This window comes from Pimephales promelas, chromosome 4 (assembly GCF_988280905.1).
Source record: "Pimephales promelas chromosome 4, fPimPro1.hap1.1, whole genome shotgun sequence".
NCBI lineage: Eukaryota > Metazoa > Chordata > Actinopteri > Cypriniformes > Leuciscidae > Pimephales > Pimephales promelas.
Window position 1 is genome coordinate 31,695,944 of NC_142772.1, and position 20,141 is coordinate 31,716,084.

The 20,141-nt window shown below is 35.0% G+C and overlaps 2 protein-coding genes across 3 annotated transcripts; both read left to right on the plus strand.

The window, feature by feature from the left end:
* The first annotated feature begins 503 nt into the window (after positions 1-503).
* On the plus strand, positions 504-6,825 carry kyat1 (kynurenine aminotransferase 1). Its single transcript, XM_039658649.2, has 13 exons — positions 504-899; positions 1,004-1,062; positions 1,545-1,692; positions 1,802-1,951; positions 2,107-2,193; positions 2,288-2,413; positions 2,831-2,951; positions 3,030-3,106; positions 3,259-3,348; positions 3,460-3,646; positions 4,503-4,579; positions 4,659-4,745; positions 5,093-6,825. The coding sequence occupies exons 1-13, from the start codon at positions 828-830 to the stop codon at positions 5,150-5,152; spliced, it is 1,341 nt and encodes a 446-aa protein (XP_039514583.2). The 5' UTR covers positions 504-827; the 3' UTR covers positions 5,153-6,825.
* A 777-nt stretch (positions 6,826-7,602) lies between these two features.
* On the plus strand, positions 7,603-19,312 carry prkaa1 (protein kinase, AMP-activated, alpha 1 catalytic subunit). Of its 2 annotated transcripts, none has more exons than XM_039658648.2 (10): positions 7,603-7,767; positions 10,489-10,630; positions 11,248-11,341; positions 12,893-13,037; positions 13,127-13,214; positions 13,354-13,578; positions 13,709-13,858; positions 14,052-14,400; positions 15,895-16,021; positions 16,748-19,312. In XM_039658648.2, exons 1-10 carry the CDS (start codon positions 7,668-7,670, stop codon positions 17,041-17,043), a joined length of 1,716 nt encoding a protein of 571 aa, XP_039514582.1. In that variant the 5' UTR covers positions 7,603-7,667; the 3' UTR covers positions 17,044-19,312. The 2 variants fall into 2 exon arrangements, with proteins under 2 accessions (XP_039514582.1, XP_039514581.2); XM_039658647.2 differs by lacking the exon at positions 7,603-7,767 and adding an exon at positions 8,329-8,487.
* The last annotated feature ends 829 nt before the right edge of the window (positions 19,313-20,141 follow it).

The following is a 20,141-nucleotide window of genomic DNA, read 5'->3' on the forward strand; positions in this document are numbered from 1 at the left end:
CAAGGTTGGAGATGTTTATCTACATTTACATTTATTGATTCAGCGGACATTTTTATCCAAAGTGGCCTAACGATAGAGGTACATAAGCAATTGTCACATAGCCAACACTATTCATGGTGTTCTTTGCAAGGTTTATTGGAATGCTAGATTGGGAAACAAGCAAGAGGAAAAAAAACTTGTTTTTTTCTTCTTCTCATTTTGTATTTCAACATTGAGCAAAAAGAATGATCATTACAAATTACTGTGTATATGTTGACAGCGTTAGTGCTGGCAGTCACTGGCCCCGCCCACAGCGGATAAAATTCTTATTTGATAATAATCTGATTCTGTGAGTTATTTACTCACTCAACCTTAAGTGGAAACCTGTATAAATGTATTTCTTCTGCTCAACACAAGATTTTATAAAAAATATTTTGAAGAACGTCTATTTGCTTCCCCCATATCTCCCTTTAAGAGAAGTCTGCTGCCTGGAGGAGGAGCTCTGCTCGCAGGTTCATTGGCTCACAAGAAGTAAATGTGTGACGTATTTAATCGCTTGGGAAGTAAATAATCAAGGTTTGGTACGAAACAAAGTTTTGTGCTTTAGTTTTTGGAGTACAGAGTTAAATCGACATTTTATCACATGATCGTTTTTTCGTTTGTCTCTTGAAACTCTAATGTTAAATCGCAAATACTATTGTCAAGTCTGAATCGTTGACTGCACGTCATTTTAAGGTTGACAGTTCAGTTGAAGGAGATGTGGCCTGATAAATATGTTATTGCATGTTACTGATTTACGGCTTTAGCAGAAAAAAACCTGTAGAAAAGTAAAGTTATTGGAAAACTCCATGTGGAGAAGAGTGGCGGTAATTGGACCTTCGGTGTCAAACAGATTTGCAATCGCAGGTTGTCTTGATAAGGTAGTAACGTTATTTCACACTCGATCGGTATTCCTGAGCAGCATGTTGTGGTTTAATTTGAAATAGTTTTGTATTATTACTTTCTTTTTCGCTTTGTCACGCAGGGCATAATGTCTCGTAAATTGCACGCGAGAAGGATTGAAGGAATTGACAAAAATATATGGTAAGTAACGTTAGTTGCATGGCCTATAAAGCAAGTAAAAGTATAAGACTGTATCCTGCTGTACATTCGGCTCATCACACGGCATTTACTAAATAAGGAAATACATAAATATTGAGTTATCTTACGTAGAAAAAAAAATGGTCAAGCAACAAATAACACTGCAAATATTCTTATATATTTAAAATGTAGTTACACATATAGTGCTTATATTAGGCCTAAATATAAATATATTAAAGTTTTTATTCTAAGGCTACAGTAAATATTCAAAGTACTGTCCTCCATTTTTATAGTAGTTATAGTCGCAATAACAGTTTTGAGTGGCAAGATGGCGCTAAATAGCCATTCTTGTATTAAAGGGAGCTGTGTAATTATCTGGTTACAGTAATGATAGATCTACCATTCTGCATCCCACATATTAAAGTAAATAAAGTAAAGTAAATAAATTGTTATGTTTAAAACTCCATGGTATTCTTTTTGTGTAGGGTGGAATTCACTCAGCTGGCTGCCGATTATAAGTCTGTGAACCTGGGTCAAGGGTTCCCTGATTTCCCCCCTCCTAGCTTCATTCAGGAAGCCTTCTGCAACGCACTGAATGGAGGTTTCGCCATGCACCAGTACACACGTGCTTTTGTAAGATATTAGAACTAACGATTTGCTTGTTTACCAAATGATAACTGCTGCATAATATAATAAATATATAAAGCTTTGTTAAAGAATCGAACAACATGCTGTGATATAGGGCCACCCAAATCTTGCGAAGATCCTGGCCAAGTTCTTCAGTAGGATTGTTGGCCGGGAAATAGATCCCATGGAAGATATCTTGGTTTCTGTTGGAGCATATCAAGCACTTTTCTGCACCTTCCAGGCTCTTATTGACGAGGGTGATGAGGTAAAGTTATCATTGTCAAGGCAATATTCATGTTCATAAAATTATATTTTATTCTACGATGCATTGTTTGTAGAAAACAAAAAAGTCACTCAATGTCTGTTTCTTTATGTTCAATATGTGATATCAGAATGCCCCTTTTTCCTTTTCATGAGCAGGTGATTATTGTGGAGCCATTCTTTGACTGTTATCAGCCAATGGTAAAGATGGCGGGAGGAACAGCTATATATGTCCCCCTTAAACCAGTATGTTCTTATATCATGTGACAAGATCTGTCAACTTGTTTTTGTTTAAAAAAAAACAAATTGTTTTTTAATAATACTTGATGTGTATATACAGAGGGAATGCTGTGGTCCTGCTTTATCCAGTGCTGACTGGGTGTTGTCTCCTGAAGAGTTGGCGAGTAAATTTAGTCCTCGTACCAAAGCCATTGTCTTTAACACTCCTAATAACCCTCTTGGCAAGGTGAGTCCCCGTTTATATTTTATCCAATATATTTTTATACAAGTGAAATTCATGTACTCTGTCAAGGAATCAGATGGTTTCGCTGGTAACTCAGGTTTAGGTTGGTTTTGTGTGTGGTGTGTTGACTGAGATGAAATAGAACAGTTGTTCTGCTTAATATTTTGCTGGATTCTACAAAACAAACATGGTTCTCTGATGAATAGAAAGTTCAGAAGAACATAATTTATTTGAAATAAAAATACCTTTACTGTCACTTTTGTTACTGTATTCCGCAGTTACTGACTCAAAAATTGTAGTGTAATTTATATGTAAATTCCGAGCATTCAGAGCTGAATCTGAGCTGAAAGGTTTTTAAGTTTAACCACAGTCAGATACATATGCCTATATGCTCGGCCTAACCCTAACTGTTTCTTGCAGGTCTATCTGCAGGAAGAACTTCAGGTGATTGCTGACTTATGCATTAAACATGATGTCATTTGCATCAGCGACGAGGTGTACGAGTGGCTCACATATGATGGAACAAAACATGTGAAGATCGGTAAATGCAGAACTGGGTGAATAATGTTATATCACAGTTTTGTGGACTTTTAAAGAAAAATAACTTCTTTTTTGACAGCCAGTCTGCCAGGTATGTGGGAACGCACTGTCACCATTGGGAGTGCTGGCAAGACTTTCAGTGCCACAGGGTGGAAGGTGAGCTGGCCAAATTCAACAGGGTTTATTTTTTGCAATACTAATTGCCTATATTTGTCATTCTGTCTTTGGCTGGCTGGAAGTGTCTCAGCTGTAGGTTATTTTAGATTTGCTCTATTTTTTGGTCATCACATTACTTTATTTTAATGTAGGTGGGTTGGGCAATGGGATCAGCGCATATCCTGAAGCACTTAAAAACCGTCCATCAGAACTCAGTGTATCACTGTGCCACAGCTGCCCAGGTAAAACAATGCAATGTGTTTTAAATATAACGTTTGTGTAATATGTAAGGTTTGTGGAAAGTTTTTTTTTTTTTTTCAGTAGACTGAGATTGTCAATTATTGTTTCTTAAGGAAGCCGTAGCAGTAGGTTTTCAGAGGGAATATGATTTATTTGGAACAGAGGATAGCTATTTCGTCCAGTTACCCCTCCATCTTCATGAAAAGCGACTGAGACTGGCAGATTGTCTGAAGAGCGTTGGCCTGAAACCTATTCTGCCCCAGGGAGGATACTTTATGATTGCAGATATCTCAAATATTAGTAAGTAACAGAAAAATTGTAGAACAAAGTATTAAAACAGGAACTCAGATTTAATTATGAATTATTGAAATACAATTTTTACATCTGTGAATTCCCTATCTGTCTGAGATGAGTAGCTTTCATGTTTATTTTAGGATTAATCAAAATAAAAGTCCAAAATAAAAGTTTGTGTTTACATAATATATGTGGGTGCACTGTGTATAATTATTTTGTATATATATAAAAACACACACATGAATGTAAAATATTATTTATATATAAAATATTTATATTTATATATAATATGAATTATATATAAATCTATATACACTATATATGAAAATATTTCTTAAATATATACAAGCATGTGTGTGTATTTATTTATATAAAATAATTATACACAGTGCACCCACATGTATTATGTAAACACAAACTTTTATTTTGGGTGCGATTAATCGTGATTAATCGTTTGACAGCCCTTGTTTATTTTCTTCTGATAATTCTCTTTTTGAGCTTGTTAATTTAATGGTAGTGTTCTTTCATTTTATTGTCTTTTCCAGTAATAATAAAATAAAATATACAAATATAAATGTATATAAAATATAATAAAATATACAATATCCATAATTATAAATAAATATACATTTTAGAATATTTCTATAATTTTATACAGAATTTAAATGCATTTTTAAGATTTTATACACTCCCAGGCATGTATGTTTAAAATGTCTAGATATTTCCAGGTTTTCCATGATTAGAGGAATCCTCATAGTTCAACAAGGCTACACCCTGTGATGGCAATTTATGTTTTGACTGGACTACTCAAAAATAAAGTGATCTTAAAATTGCTTTTTGATTTTAAATGTTTTTCTTTAAGATATCAACCTTACTGACCCTAGTACTACAGACGAACCCTATGACTACAGATTTGTCAAATGGCTCATAAAAGAGAAGGTACTTGCAAGCATGAGTATTTACTGTTATACAATTTTTTTTTTTTAATTATTAAAGCAAGTTATTCACTTCTGAATAGGGCCTGGCAACTATCCCTGTGTCTGCATTCTACAGTCCAGAACACAGAGAAGAATTCCAGAAATACATCCGATTCTGCTTCGTAAAGGTATTTTTAAGACAGAAATGAAACATGAAATCATTTGAAATTGACATTTTAGAAATAAAATTGCTTAATTATTTGGGATGTCAATGTTTTATGGGATGCCAATTTTACGCTTTAGAGACTGTTATGAAGTTTAATTATCACCATGACCAGTTATTTAGTTTTCTTTTTGTGAATCAACTCTGTTAAACCTTAACAAAGTTAACTGTTAATTTTGATGCAATATAGGTTGCATTATATAGGTGGATCATACATTAATGCAGGAAAAGTGATTGCCATTGTGATTTGTAGTTCACCTTGTTAAAATGTTGTTTATATTATTTCATTCATATTTTCATCAACATTAATAGGAGGACTCTACCCTGCAAGCAGCAGAGGACATCCTGATGCAGTGGAGTGAAAGCAAATGAAAATTCAATATACTGACAGTATAGGCCTTCAAGCAGTGTGAAAAGCAAAGTGAAAATGAGAGTTTGGGATATGCATAGTTATTTAAAAAGCATTGGTTTCTAGGGTTGGGGATAGTTCACCCCTAAAATTAAAATTAAGTCATCATTTACTCGCCCTGGTGTTGTTCTATTCCATCTTTATCGGAACACAAAAGAATAAATAAATAAATTAACGTCTTGCTCGCACTCATAATTTTAATGGCAGCAAATATTGTGACCTGAATCAAGCTAATTAAAAAAGACTCAAAAGGACCATAGTATGGTCCCATGTGTCATGTGCTTCAAGTATTCTGGGGGTATATGATAGGGCTTAGTAAAAAACAAACTGAAATTGAATGTATTATTTACAGAAAATCCTGACCTTGTCCTTTCTTCTTCTGTACACGGCATACATTCATGAGACTCTGATAGGGCTGCAGTTCACTCTGACTCAACCAGAAAAAAAGCACACAAGCTGTAGTAAATCAAGACCTAGTAAAACACAACATGAAATACAATCCATGTACTTTCTACTCTGAGGTGAAATATATCCTTTGTATTCATCACAACATGAACTTATCACATCCACATCTGTCAACTTGTCATTCTGACTGAGAGCTGGATTTCCAGTCTTGAGATATTTAGTTAAGTGAAGAAAGTACATTTTTTGGGAATTCCAGATATTGCGTTTCATGTCGTGTTTTTTTATTTATTTATTTTTTTTATTCTTGATTTCTCACAACTTTTGTGCTTTTAATTGGCAATTTTTTTTTTTTTAAGCTTGATGATGGTCGCAATTCACTACTGTTATGTGAACGAGCATGAGCGGGACATTATTTTTTACATTTTTATGTTTGTGGTCCAAAAAATAAACAATGCCATATAGTATTAGAACAACACCAGGGTGAGGAAATGATATGGTGAACTATCCCTTTAAAGTGATATATATAGATAAGATAAACAGAGAGGTGAAAATCCTGCATGGCTAATATAGGATTAAAAAATGAAAAATGCCTCCTTGTTCTGGTCTATTTAGTTTTATGTCCTTTCAATTGAGAATCATTGTTGCCATGATAATATTCAATATCATATATTAATTTTGGGCTCAAAAGCATAATAGTGGATGGAATCTTGTTGTCCTTTGATTGTCATATTCTAATTTTTTGCTGTTGTTTGCCATCATGTTGGCATATATTTGCTGCCATTTGGATAATTTAAACAGCAACACTGGCTGTTATTACTCATTGTAGGTATTATGTTCAGCCAATTTTCTTATAAAATATTCCAAACTACCTCCTGCACCTGCATGTAAAACTTTTTTTTAAAGATGATTTATGCACTTTTCCTATTCACACAAATATGTTAATTGTTGCAGGAGAATGCAATAAAGTGTCATTGTCACACACTGGTTTGTTTTAAATAAAGAACGCACTATATTGATTGCCGCATAATTGTAATAAAACTAATTTGATGAAGGACTGAAAACGTCCCCTGTGGTGTGAGAACATTAAATCTTTTTTTTTTTTTTTTTTTTGACTGGTGGTGTGGCAACTTTTCTTTTCTTTTTTACACTTTTTCCTGGTTAAGTGCCCTCATTGAGCTTTTTGCATGTTAGATGTGCACACTTATTGAATCTTAAAACAAATTTAAACATACAGTACTCCTCTGTGGTAAATTGTGATTATTATTTTTTTTTTGTGCGCACTAACTACTTGCATAAAAGTAAATCAGAGTAAATCAGACTCCCTTTATAATTAGAGTTGTTTCTAAAAACTGCCAAATTGTTGACTTTAGGTGTGTGAATGTCTGTTTCCGATGCTGGAATAGACTCCACTGTGACCCTACTCAGGACAACCATTTTGGAGAAAGGATATTACACAGAAAACTATCTTTATTTAGTTTTGTTCAAAACAATGCTGCGAAAATTAAATTAACATATGCAGTGTTCCAAACACTCAAGTAGTCCAACTCACTCTTATCTCAATGGAAAGATAAGGTGATTTTTTGAATATTGACTACAATAAATACATTTAGCATTGTTTTGTTACAAAATTAGTTGTATAATGTTGCTGTGGACAAAATAGAATAGAATTAAAAAGGGTTTAAGACAGAATAATAACACAAATACAGTTTTCCTATGTATGTCTGAGTACCTGAAAAAAAATAATGCCAACAAAGATGTTACATTACACAAATAAAAAATATTTGTGTACATAAACATCTTTGTTGGTGTCTGTGTCAAAAACATTTAGTAGTTTTCAAAGAGATAGTTCAGCCAAAAATAAAAGGATCACACAAATAAATAAATGTTTTTGGGTAAACTTCACTTTATCTCTATGTTCCTTAACATTGCAAAACACACACCAGTTGGAGCTCTTTATAAAATAGAGCTGAACACGACATCACTGAGAGCAACTTCTTGTTCTTGAATTGACATGGCGATGCAGAATTACCCGATGCAGGGCAACACTGGCTCACCCAGTGATAGTGTCCATGCATGAGCAAAAAACTTGATGATCATATACTTTTTATCACATTCAATCTTCACTATTGCAACCATGCTGCCTTGGGTTTGAGCATTTTACAACTCAATAAAGGTAAGCATAGCAATACATGTTGGCCTTTTTCCTTATATAATTGTCCTGCTGCTTTTCAAATAGCCTAACATTTCATGTGTAGGCCAGGGACAGCAAATTGCTTGAAAACAACTACTTGCATTTCAAGGCTTGTTATTAAATATCCATGACATTTAATAACCTACTGATCTTGCAAGAGTACATGAAATATATAATATGTGCACACATCCCAGAAAACAATGAATGTGGTTCCCATTTGGTTATTTTTGGAACCAAATAAAACGTTTGAGTAAAGTTCTGTTTTTTGTTGTTCTTTTTTTTTTTCTTCACAGGACGGTGCATGGTGGGTTTATTTATTGCTTGTGATCATCTCAAAAGAACCTAATTCGTTACATCTTCGGAATCCATCTTCGTGAACATTAGTAAAAAAAGAAATAAGAAAGAAAATGTTGCCAGCTCACTTATTACAGCTATAGTAACAATAATAATATTTAAATAGTTTATTTTAATAATTGTAATTAGTTAACATTTGATAACTAATCCAAGTGTTTGGAGCTGTGTATTTTGGCCGGTAGTTGTCAGTAGAGATGCCGATCGCTCCCGTCCCGCTGCCTCTCTCAGGTAGGGCCTCAGACAGAGCGAAGATGGCGACGGACAAACAGAAACATGAAGGCAGGGTGAAAATTGGACATTATATTCTTGGAGACACGCTAGGAGTGGGAACGTTTGGAAAAGTCAAAGGTAAAACTGTCACAGATGTGTAGGTTATTGCTGTAGTAAAGACGGTTAAGCAAAACTGGACATGATCGAGTCTTTAAATGCGGCTAAAGCAGCAGCAGCACTTGTTGGCTAATAACAGTGTAGTCTTGAAACGAACATTAAAGAACGGAGCGTTGTTCTGCGTTTGTCGCAGTTAAGTGTCAGCCGATCGATGCTTCCGTTGTTTTCTGAATAGTCGCACGCATGCGGTATGTTTGTCGTTTGTAACGGATGGATTGGTCGCAGCTAACATGGTAAACAGTTAGCTTCACGGTTTATGGAGTGATTATTGGTGTTCTGAAGTTACAGTTACGGGATGCGCTCGTGCACAGGCCAAATGTCAACCGCTATGCAGCTTTCAGAATGTCTGTCAAAATGACAAGAGAAACTAATTATTCTCCAAAACTCATTTTGCATGCTGTGAGTAATGAGTTAAAATGATCTCGTTTTAGTAGCTTAATTAATTCATAATGTAACGTTACTGTAGCTGTATTCATGCCTGGTTAATTACATTCAATTATATATAGGGCTGCAATAATAGAGGTGTGTTAATGGTTGTATGTATTAAAATGCATATGAAATGTATTATGACCCGCCTGCCACCTTACTTGTTTACAGTAGTGAATAACATAGGTGAATAACGCATATATATGTGTGATGTACAACTTTTATTTTGTTTTGCTCTATTATGTGCTCAAGTTTTAGAATGTAATGTGTATATTTTCAACCATTATTTGATTTCCCAGCTTGTTGTGCCCCTCAGAGCAAGCCAATCATTGAATCGTCATTGAATCTTCCTGTATTATGGGGCAATACACGATGCCAAAATTTCAAGAAAGGAAGTGTGTTGGTTAGGGCAAATATTTCATAATAAGGGTCTTTGGGGAAAAGAGAAGTTGACAAAACATGGAAACTACAAATCATCAGTCAAACAAAATAGCCTTCATTAAGATGATTACTAATTTTATGTGAGGTCTACGGGGTCTAGGACACTCACAGTTATTCTGCATGACTGGGTTTTGTGTTAATGCATAACTAGAGCAGACTAGTTAAAGCAGGCAGACTGTTTTAAATGTTGCAAGTTGACTGAGACAATATACAGCTTCTGGGAACAGTTCAAACTTCAATGTTCAGCTTTCAGGGCTTACTAATGCAGCAAAATCCTGCCTTATAAGAAGCTGGTTAGCTTGGCTTTTTTCCATATAAAAAGTTCTTGGAAAAAATTAATGAATATGCATCGCACTTTACACATTACTGGCACCGTAATGCTAATAATGTTGCCACTGTTTAAAGTTGGTGACTCTTACACCACACATTCTTCTTTTCAGCAGTTTGTCAGTATTTTAGTGTTATTTAACCCTCTGTTTCCTGGAATACACTTACATAATTAGTGTCCTTTATTCAGTTTCACTTTCAACCCAGGGCAGTACCAAAGTTGTATAATATATTAAAAAAAAATTGTATTATTATCATTAGCATAATTAAACAGCATTGGCTTAACAATCTGCAAACTGATTAGCTGGACAAGTAAAATGGATTATTGTAAATGCTTAGCAAACTAGTGATTTACCAGCATGGTGCAAACACTGGGTGAAATAAAGTATTTAGGATATTAATTAGCCATATTACCAAGTGACAGAAAAGTTTGCACAATTTGGACAGGTACAGTTTTTGCCATTAACAGAAAAAACTACAGGAAATGCTTTCTGCTCTCTTTTTTGATATTGTAACTATGCATGATTAGATTACATGGTTCGGTTGCATTTTTATTATTTACAAAAAGCTATTTTTCCTTCTCAAAACAGACATGCAACCCACCGGCATTGATTTTGAGTTAGTTTAATGGGTTATTTAAGAAGATCTTTTTTTTAAAGATTGATAGGACAGTTGCTTCTAGACTTGAATTTGTGTGTCTTTTTCATAAATAAATACATTGTGAATTTTATTGTATATTTTTCATTGACCTTCTCTCTGTCTGTGAAGTTGGACAGCATGAGTTGACCAAGCACCAGGTGGCGGTAAAGATTCTAAACCGGCAGAAAATTCGTAGTCTGGATGTGGTGGGGAAGATTCGACGTGAGATCCAGAACCTCAAACTCTTCCGTCACCCGCATATCATCAAACTGTAAGTAACATCCATGACCTATTTGTTAACCCTCTGATTATCTTCATTTTTGTCTACACTAGTTATCTTTGGGGTCTCCAGGGACCCCAGACAATAACGTTCAATTTTGACATATAGAATTTTTTTGAACAATAATGCAAATAGTTACTTTCACTGGTAACAAGTTACTTTTATTATAGAGTAATTCAGTTACTTTTTAGAACTAGTAGTGAGTAACTATAACTAATTACTTTTTTTTTAAGTAATGTTCCCCACACTGATAAAGACACATACCTTTACTCTGGCCAGATAATACATGGAAATCAAAGCTATCCAGACTTGCTCCAAAACCATTAGGGATTCATTGACATTTTCCATAAAAATGTATAGTAAAAATAGTTTATTATTTATTTTATTGTATTAGTTAGTAAATATATCTAGCATTTCAACTAAAAATCTAACTGTTAAAATGTACCTAAATTTATCAATTAATCAATACAAGACATTGATACAAGAGATTTTGTTTTTTTGTTTTGTTTTGTTTTTCTTTTGTATAGAAGGTTGTAGACCTTAAAAGCTTTACACATGTATTCTATTCTTTACAAATTTGTGCTTTTTTGTTTTGTTTTGTTTGGCAGTTACCAAGTCATCAGCACACCAACAGACATCTTCATGGTAATGGAATATGTTTCAGGAGGGGAACTATTCGACTACATCTGTAAAAATGGAAAGGTACAGCTTTTTAATTTGTAGGTTATGATTAAGACTGGAAAATGAATTGCTTACTGTATATTCATGATAAAAAAAAATAATCAACTGTTCATTTAATTGTTGTATAGTTGACTATTTAGTGCTGTCACTGGAGAACCTCCATCAATGATGCCACTTTGGTGTAGTGAAAAAAAATTACTTTTTGACATGATACTGTATATTCTTATAATTCACGCATTATAAGTCCAGCAGGAAGTGAGAGATGAAATGCCACTGTAATTGCTAAAGCATCAGATCCACTGAAAGAGGAAGTACAATCTAGGGATGCTTTCTATCCCTCCAAAAAGACAACTATGCAACTGACATTTTGATGCTTTAACTGACATTTTGAAACTAATATCAACTGTTCAACATATGAATTGAGCAGTTCAGTCCAAATTTTCTGAAGAGATGATTACTTTATATGATGAACAGATAGAATTTAGGCTTTTATTCACATTTACACTTTCATCAACTCACACATCAGTTGTGGTAAACAGAAGCTCAAGCATGTTTGCTTGATGTGCGAGAACCAATGAGGTTTATTCTCACATGTTGCGCAGCATGTTTGAATTTCTGCAAGGTTTGTTTGAGCTCCTGTGAACTCGCTGGTCAAAGTTTATATGTGAATAAAATCCTATAAATTCTGTTCATTATATAAGGCAATTGAGTGTCTTCAGAAACATTTGGAACAAACCACTCAATTCATATGGATTAGTTTTACGATCTATTTATGAACTTTAAGCATCAAAGTGTCAGTTGCGTAGTAGTCTCTCAGATTTAATTTGTGTTCCTACGATGAACGAAAGTGTTATGGGTTTGAAATGACATGAGGGTGAGTAATTAATGACAGAATTTACATTTTTGGGTAAACTAACCCTTTAAGCGTTCATTTAAGCTATGTTAGCCATAGACATTTATTTAAATCAACGGAATCAATAGGACCAAAAAGTTCAAACCTAATAATATATTATAAACAGATTTCCTCAAATATTAGTTTGTCCACATAAGTCACTCAGCATATTAAGGCATTGTTGTTAAGGCACTTTTCTATTTATCAAATAATCTTAAAATATATATATATATATATATATATATATCAGTTTGCACAAAAAATTCTAAGCAGCACAACTGTTCTTAACATTGATAATAATAAACATAATAATGTTTCTTGAACAGCAAATCAGTCTACTAGAATGATTTCTGAAGGGTCATGTGACACTGAAGTAATGATCCTGAAAATTCAGCTTTGCCATCACTGGAATAAAATGTATTGCAATATAAAAGAGTTCTGTTGTAATTATAATTGTAATAATAATATTTCACAATAAATTCTGGGTTAACATAAGACAAAAAAAAAAGAATAAAAAAATCTTTCCAATTCCAGACATTTGATCAGGAACAGTTGTGTATATCTATCAGGGTCCTCAAAATTGACAGTAATTTTCAACAGGGGAACATTAAATGCAGAATGTTCAGTTTAGGCCACATGGAAAATGTTAAAATAATACATGGTCCTGTGTCTCTGGTTAGTTGGATGAGAAGGAAAGCAGGCGGCTGTTCCAGCAAATCATCTCAGGGGTGGATTACTGCCACAGACATATGGTGGTGCACAGAGACCTCAAGCCTGAGAATGTCCTGCTGGATGCGCACATGAACGCCAAGATTGCAGACTTTGGTATGTGAACTCCTCATATTTGTTGAACATGGTGGTTGATTTAATGTTTATATCACAAGCTATACAGACTTCGACTTCTCCTCACGCAGGCTTGTCAAACATGATGTCGGATGGAGAATTCTTGAGGACGAGTTGCGGCTCTCCTAATTATGCTGCTCCGGAAGTCATCTCTGGAAGGTACCCTTTACCTCTGTGCCTGTATTTACCTTTTACCATTTGCTTTTTTCTTAAGATGATGCTCTGTGCGGTTTCAAATGGCTTTGTGAAGTCCGTTCGTTCAGATTGTCTATTGACGGATCTTGCTGTTCTGATCCAGGTTATACGCAGGCCCTGAGGTGGACATCTGGAGCAGCGGAGTGATTTTGTATGCCCTGTTGTGCGGAACGCTGCCGTTTGACGACGACCACGTGCCAACACTGTTCAAGAAGATCTGTGATGGAATCTTCTTCACGCCTCAGTACCTGAATTCCTCTGTTATTAGCCTTTTAAAACACATGCTCCAAGTAGACCCCATGAAGAGAGCCACCATCAAAGAGATTCGGTCAGAAACTACGCCAAGCACAGTCTATTTCATTTAGTAATGCCATAAATATTCGATGTGGAGAGTAAGATTTGTAAATGTTTAAATCAACATCTTCTCTCTTTATCTGTTCATTGCTCTCCATTCTCAGGGATGATGAGTGGTTTAAGCAAGATCTCCCCAAGTATCTGTTCCCGGAGGACGCTGCATACAGCAATAATATGATTGATGAGGAGGCGCTGAAGGAGGTGTGTGAGAAATTTGAGTGCACTGAGGAGGAGGTGCTCAACTGCTTGTACAGGTTTGTTTTAATTTATTTATTTTAATCTGTAATGGGCAACCCGTTCTTGACCGTCACATAAAGAGAAGCACATTCACAAACAAACCGTTTGAATTATGTTCTTTACTTGACAAATACATGGGTTCTGGTTGTTGTTTTATATATGTGTTAGCTTTTCTAATATGTCCTGTCTTAATGCTTCCCTGTTTTGCAGTCGCAATCACCAGGATCCTCTTGCTGTGGCCTATCACTTGATCATAGACAACCGCCGCATTATGAGTGAGGCCAAAGACTTCTATTTGGCCTCCAGCCCCCCAGACAGCTTTCTAGACGATCTGCCCGCTCATCACTCTGCTAAGATTCACCCTGAAAGAGTGCCATTCCTAGTGGCCGAGTCTCAACCGCGTCCTCGACACACGCTGGATGAGCTTAACCCCCAAAAGTCTAAGCATCTCGGTGTTCGGCGGGCAAAGTGGCACCTTGGAATCCGTAGCCAGAGCAGACCGAATGATATCATGAGTGAGGTCTGTCGTGCTATGAAGCAGCTGGACTATGAGTGGAAGGTAAGCATCTGTGCATGTGGTTTGACTTTAAATTTTCTCAGATCACCGCAGCATTTAATGGGATAGTTCTCCCAAAAATGAAAGTTGTCATCAAGTCATCCTAAACCTGTATGACTTACTGACTTCTATGGAACTCAAAAGAAGATGTATTGAAGAAAGTGTTGAGTGTTTTTGTCCATACAATAAAAGTAATTGTTGTTCAGCATAACTATTCCTTTAAGTTGAGGCATATGACGTTGCCATGTTTTGGAAACAATTATGCGAATAAATTGCATTTAGGCCAGGAATATACAAATTGTAGCAATAAAGGGTAGAGGAGTGTGTAAAAATAGATAAATGGAGCGAATGCATGTCCTGCTATGCATTTTTTTTTTCTGTTTATCCTCCTGAGGTTTATGATTTTAGGGTAAATTCCATCTCTTCCTTGTGGGAAAAAGTTTTGGGGTTTCTGGTCAAATTCTATAAATAGAAAAGACTTGACCGCTTTCTCTCTTTCTCACACACAAACTTAAAGAATAAACAAATAGAATGTTAACAGCAAACTTTACAGTATGGCTTCATAACGTACAGTCATTATTAGAAGAGCCTGGAGCTAAAATGTAAACAGAGCTTCTAAAGTATTAAGGACAGAATTGTTTTTTAATGGTACCCTACTGTAGCCTGATGTCATCATACTCAGATTCTAGGCTGAGCCTGATACCGCTCCATTGGGCTCTCTTAATAAAACATAAAAAACTAAAAAAAAAAAAATCATTCTATTTTTTTTTCTATTTCTATTTATAACATGTTTGCAGCGTTGAGCGATGTAGCCAATCACAGACTTGTGGAGCCTCTCCCCTGTTTTAGATGTATTTGTTCATCCCACACAAACACAATAGCACCATTAAAACACTATTTTCGCTAGCTAGGTCTCCAATATAACTGCTAGCCTACTTGCCGTTTAGACTAACCGTAACTCTAGGCTTGGAGCATAGACAGTAAAAGTTTGAAGTCCGTTTCATGGCGTCAAGCCCAGCCTAGTGGAAGAGAGGGGGTGTGCTTAAAACCACTGTAAAACGTAGCAACTTTCATATTATGTGCAGCATTTTGTTATTAAAAAAACAATTGTGGGCGGTTCTTATCTTTATGTTTAGTTAAGCAGCACATTGCATTATCTTGCAATTTACACTTTAACCTGTGGCTGGCTGAAGTTTAAGCATATTTGACTGACTGAGTGAGTCATCAGTTTTGGATAGTCTTTGTTTATAAGAGTGTTCATTCTGTGTCTTATCTCTTAGCGGTCTCTCTTATCAAGTTGAACAGTGTTTACTGCTGTTCTGGAGTATGCCATTCAGACCTCCTCAAAACAGTGCAAATAGTGTTATAGTGCAATGAACCTGTCGGCACAGTCCTTTTTTTAAAGTTGAACGTTGGTAAATATAAATAAACTTAGGGTATTTTACAGGATCAGATTTATTAACTCTCCTCTCTTTTTTTTTCTCTTTGGTTTGATAGGTTGTGAATCCGTATTACTTGCGAGTGCGGAGGAAGAACCCAGTCACTGGCATACATACAAAGATGAGCCTCCAGCTCTACCAGGTGGACAGCAGGACATATTTACTAGACTTCAGGAGCATAGATGGTAAAATTGTCACTCTGTGTGTGTGGTTTAGTTTTATTAATTTTTTTTGTTTATAACTGCTTTAATTTACTAATTAAACAATTTTAAATAAACAATCACACATCAGAATAGGAATACTGAATATATCAGACTGAATAATACAAGTAAAATTTTCAGCATGTCTGAACTGTTACTATGTTATACACTACATAAAGCTTGTGAGACATCTGTCAGAGTAGTTACCGAACGGTTGTTTATATGACATTGTGTAACTACACATTATGAGTTTTGTAGTCAGTGGTATCTTATAAAAAAAAAATAAACATAATATTTTACTTAAAGGGATAGTTCACTTTGAAATTATTTTTTAACATGTTTTAGCTTATCTCAAGGGCATCCAAGATGTAGGTGTCTTTGTTTCCACAGTATTTTTGGTCAAACCGTTGTTGTCTGTCAGTCATATAATGGAGGTTAATGGGGTCCACCTCAAAGAGCATGCAAAAGAGAAGTCCAAATTAAACACGATTTAATGACTCGTAAATCGACCCGACTTTCATCACATAAATTTCAATTTAAAAATGGGCTGAAGTCATTTAACCCCTAATTGTAAATGTTAAGAATTGTTTTTTTTTTTAATATATTGTTTTATTATCTGTTCTAAAAGAAACCAGAAATTCCCTACGATTCTCATCCCTCTTGTGGTGTGTTTTCTGCATACTTCACCATCTGATGTCTTGTTACTTTCAGATGACATGATGGAAGTAAAATCAGGGACTGCCACGCCTCACCGCTCTGGCTCAGTCGGTAACTACCGGACTACCCTAAAGAACGAGAAAATTGAATGTGAGGATGCAACAAAGGGTGACGTGTCCGCACCCTCCACACCTCCGATATCCGGGGGGAAAGCGGCGGAAAGCTCTCTGGCTTCCTCTCTTACCTCCTCAGTGGATTCCACTGGGGGAGAGATCCTCCCCCGGCCGGGAAGTCACACCATAGAGTTCTTTGAGATGTGCGCCAACCTCATCAAGCTGCTAGCACGATAACTTGTGGTTCCTCTGATGCCTTCTCTCTCTCACTCTCTCTGGCTTGATTTCTCTTTCTTCTAGAATACTCTCTACCTCTTCATCCTCAGATGGCCGTGTCTTCATCCACAGCAGTCCTCCTATCTCTATTCTTTTGTCTCTCTTTTTCTCTGTCAGTGTCTTTAGAGCAATAAGCATGCAGACTGACTCAAGACTCCATGCATCCCACTTGCATGAGCAAGCTGAATGGTCTGTGGCCAGCATCAGCCTGTTTAAGGGGACTGAGAAAAGGTGCAAAAGGGAAAACGATGGAGGTTGTTTTTGTGCCACAGTCAGGCTGTCAGAAAGATTGCTAAGCCACTTTATTATCGATTCTCTTTTAGAGATGGTTTTACAATTCTTTATCGGGTTTTATAGCGAGGATTTCCTTTCAGAGAGTGAGGCATAGAGTTATACACTGAGCTAGCTGTACTGTACACAATGCTGTTGCAATTCTTGGTGGACCAAGAGATCTATAGAGAAAGAGTGGGCCGACAAGTGAGACAGAAAGCGCTTTTGCACAGTTTTACCTGCAAGTTTTTGTGGGCCAGTGTCTTGACTGGTTATCCCATTGACACAGCCTTCTGGAAAGGGCACTCTGTTAAGAGGAGCCTACTTAAATAGTGGGCCATTGCTGGGACGGGCCAATTTAAAATGGTGGGCACTTTAACACAAAGGGACAATTTGATAAGTCAGCCTTTCTTGAGGAAGAGACCAATGTAAGACCCATTTATCCTGAGGGAGTGCAATGTTCTTGCTTCTGTTTAATAGATTTTTGTTTGTCACACCTTAGACTTTTTTTTCTATTTGCTCACATTTTACATAAAATTAAGTATATATAAAATGTAAACATGCGTTCAGATTTATGTTTATCTGCTTTAAATGGGGTTGTAGATTGTACTGAATTGTAATGTTGGACTGAATTTTTTTTTTAAAGAAATGTTTGATTTATATCGCTGTAAGATGTTTTATTCCATACACTGCTTTATCAACAAAACAAAAAAAATCACTTTTTTTTACTATTATTTTAGTTTTACAAATCAATTTTGGCTTCTTTAGTTTTTTTGTTTTGTTTTTGTTGTAAATCTAGGCTGCAAAGATAAGTGCATTTATGAACACTTTAAAAAACGCTGAGGTGTCCAGTATAGTTAATCAGCACAATGAATGAGTTTAAGTATTAACTCGGCATATATTCTTTAAAAATTGATGAACTTTGGCTGAGCGAGCCACATATATTTGTCTTATTCCTGTTTGAAAGCCAGTGTGAATTCATAATCTGAAAGATCCTCCTACATGCATGTGGTTTCATGTGCCATCGTAAATCAACAAAGAAAGGCCAACATGAATAAAAAACTATTTTATGTAGGAGCTTGCTGACTGGAGAAATCCTCCTTCAGATCTGTGTTTTATGTTTCACAGAATGCAATGAAAACAATGTTTTTTTTGTTTTTTTTTAAATAGTTTGCTCATGTTTGTTTGCCTGGCTGGAGCTCTGGCTGTTCAAATTGATTATATAATTAATAGGTTTTTAAACCATAAATTCATACTTTTGTTTGTTTGGCACTACTCATTTACAAGTCATGTGATATAAGCAAGAAGAATGTCTTAATGCACATTCTTACCACAAAGTATAAATTTATTGATGATAATAACTTGATTGGTCACAACAAATGCAGCAACATTCGCGAAAAGAAAAATAGGCCTGAAAAATTGAGTATTTTTTACATGTTCATGTCTATATATATATGAACATGTTCAATTTGTACATGTTCATAAGACATACTCTTTTATATATTTAAAAGAGTATGCCTTTTTTTTTTTAAAAAAAAACTGCACTGTCAGTTCAAATTCTTTATTAATGAGACTTTAAAGCTTAAACTTGACAATCTATGCTTTGTAAGCCAGCTTAAGACAAATCCAGAGAAATTGTTTGGTTTTGCGCTGTCCCCTTTACCCTTTTTCTTTCTTTTGAAATATATTTCCCCGTGCATTAGTCTTATTCAAATGATTACTCTTCCTTATCATTAGGGAACAATTTCAGCCTTTGAAAACAAGTTTAGAAAATCTGTTGATGCACTTCTCTTAACTGCATTTATGTTGATTGTCTGTGAAGAGATGCACCTGACAGAGGCTTGCCAATGTAAATTTGGAGAAAATTACTGATAATTTACAATTAAAAAGATGATTTGTAAATACAACTGCCTAATAAAATAATACATGAAGACAGGATTGTTCTGTCTTGTGAAAACATGATGTTGTGACTTAATATTTAAAAAAGAAAGTTAATTATATCACTGTAATATGTACATTGGTAATATTTCACATTAGTTAACAATAGTATTACATTACTTTCATTATATTAATTAAATTAAAATATATTAAACTTAGAATTACTTTATATATATAAAGTATATATACATATATATATATATATATATATATATATATATATATATATATATATATATATACAGGTAGGGACATGTTATAATGAATGGGTTATGTATATAACTTGTTGGCTGAAAAAAAATGTGTGTTGTACTGGTAAACTATGTTATGGGGAAAAATGGCCCAGAGGATGCTAATATCCAACATCTTTTTCTTTGTGGTGACATCTTCTGGTCCTAGTGAATTTTTCAACAAAAAAAAAATCATAGTGATTTTTTTTTTTTTAAATGTAAAAATGCAGAAAGTTTTCTGTGATTGGTAGGTTTATACACTTTGAAAATACACTTTGTACAGTATAAAAATCATTGTGTCAATGGAAAGTCCCCACAAAACATGGAAACTCAACGTGTGTGTGGATACCCATATGTCTAGTTTCTGTAGATTTTTGCAGAACAAGTTACACAAATATACAGACGACCTTCTAAACACCCACCCCACTGAAAAATATTCAATTGAGTAAAAAGAAGGCATTTAGATAACTACCAGTAGATGTCGCTATAATCTTGATGTTATCAGCGTTAACTGATAATGAACCTTTCTAATTTCTAACTCTTTTTTTAATATATAGGCCTATAGCCTAGGATCTGTTATGAGATGTTGCTCTAATTTAGAATACATTCATTATCAGCGTT

What these genes read in the sequence shown, in the direction of transcription:
- prkaa1 (XM_039658647.2), top strand. Translation starts at nt 8,334, where the DNA reads ATGCCGATCGCTCCCGTCCCGCTGCCTCTCTCAGGTAGGGCCTCAGAC. An exon ending in ACATCTGTAAAAATGGAAAG is followed by an intron (nt 11,342 to 12,892) that starts GTACAGCTTTTT and finishes GTCTCTGGTTAG; the next exon opens with TTGGATGAGAAGGAAAGCAG. An exon ending in AGACTTCAGGAGCATAGATG is followed by an intron (nt 16,022 to 16,747) that starts GTAAAATTGTCA and finishes TGTTACTTTCAG; the next exon opens with ATGACATGATGGAAGTAAAA.
- kyat1 (XM_039658649.2), top strand. Translation starts at nt 828, where the DNA reads ATGTGGAGAAGAGTGGCGGTAATTGGACCTTCGGTGTCAAACAGATTT. An exon ending in TATATGTCCCCCTTAAACCA is followed by an intron (nt 2,194 to 2,287) that starts GTATGTTCTTAT and finishes GTGTATATACAG; the next exon opens with AGGGAATGCTGTGGTCCTGC. An exon ending in TGCAGATATCTCAAATATTA is followed by an intron (nt 3,647 to 4,502) that starts GTAAGTAACAGA and finishes TTTTTCTTTAAG; the next exon opens with ATATCAACCTTACTGACCCT.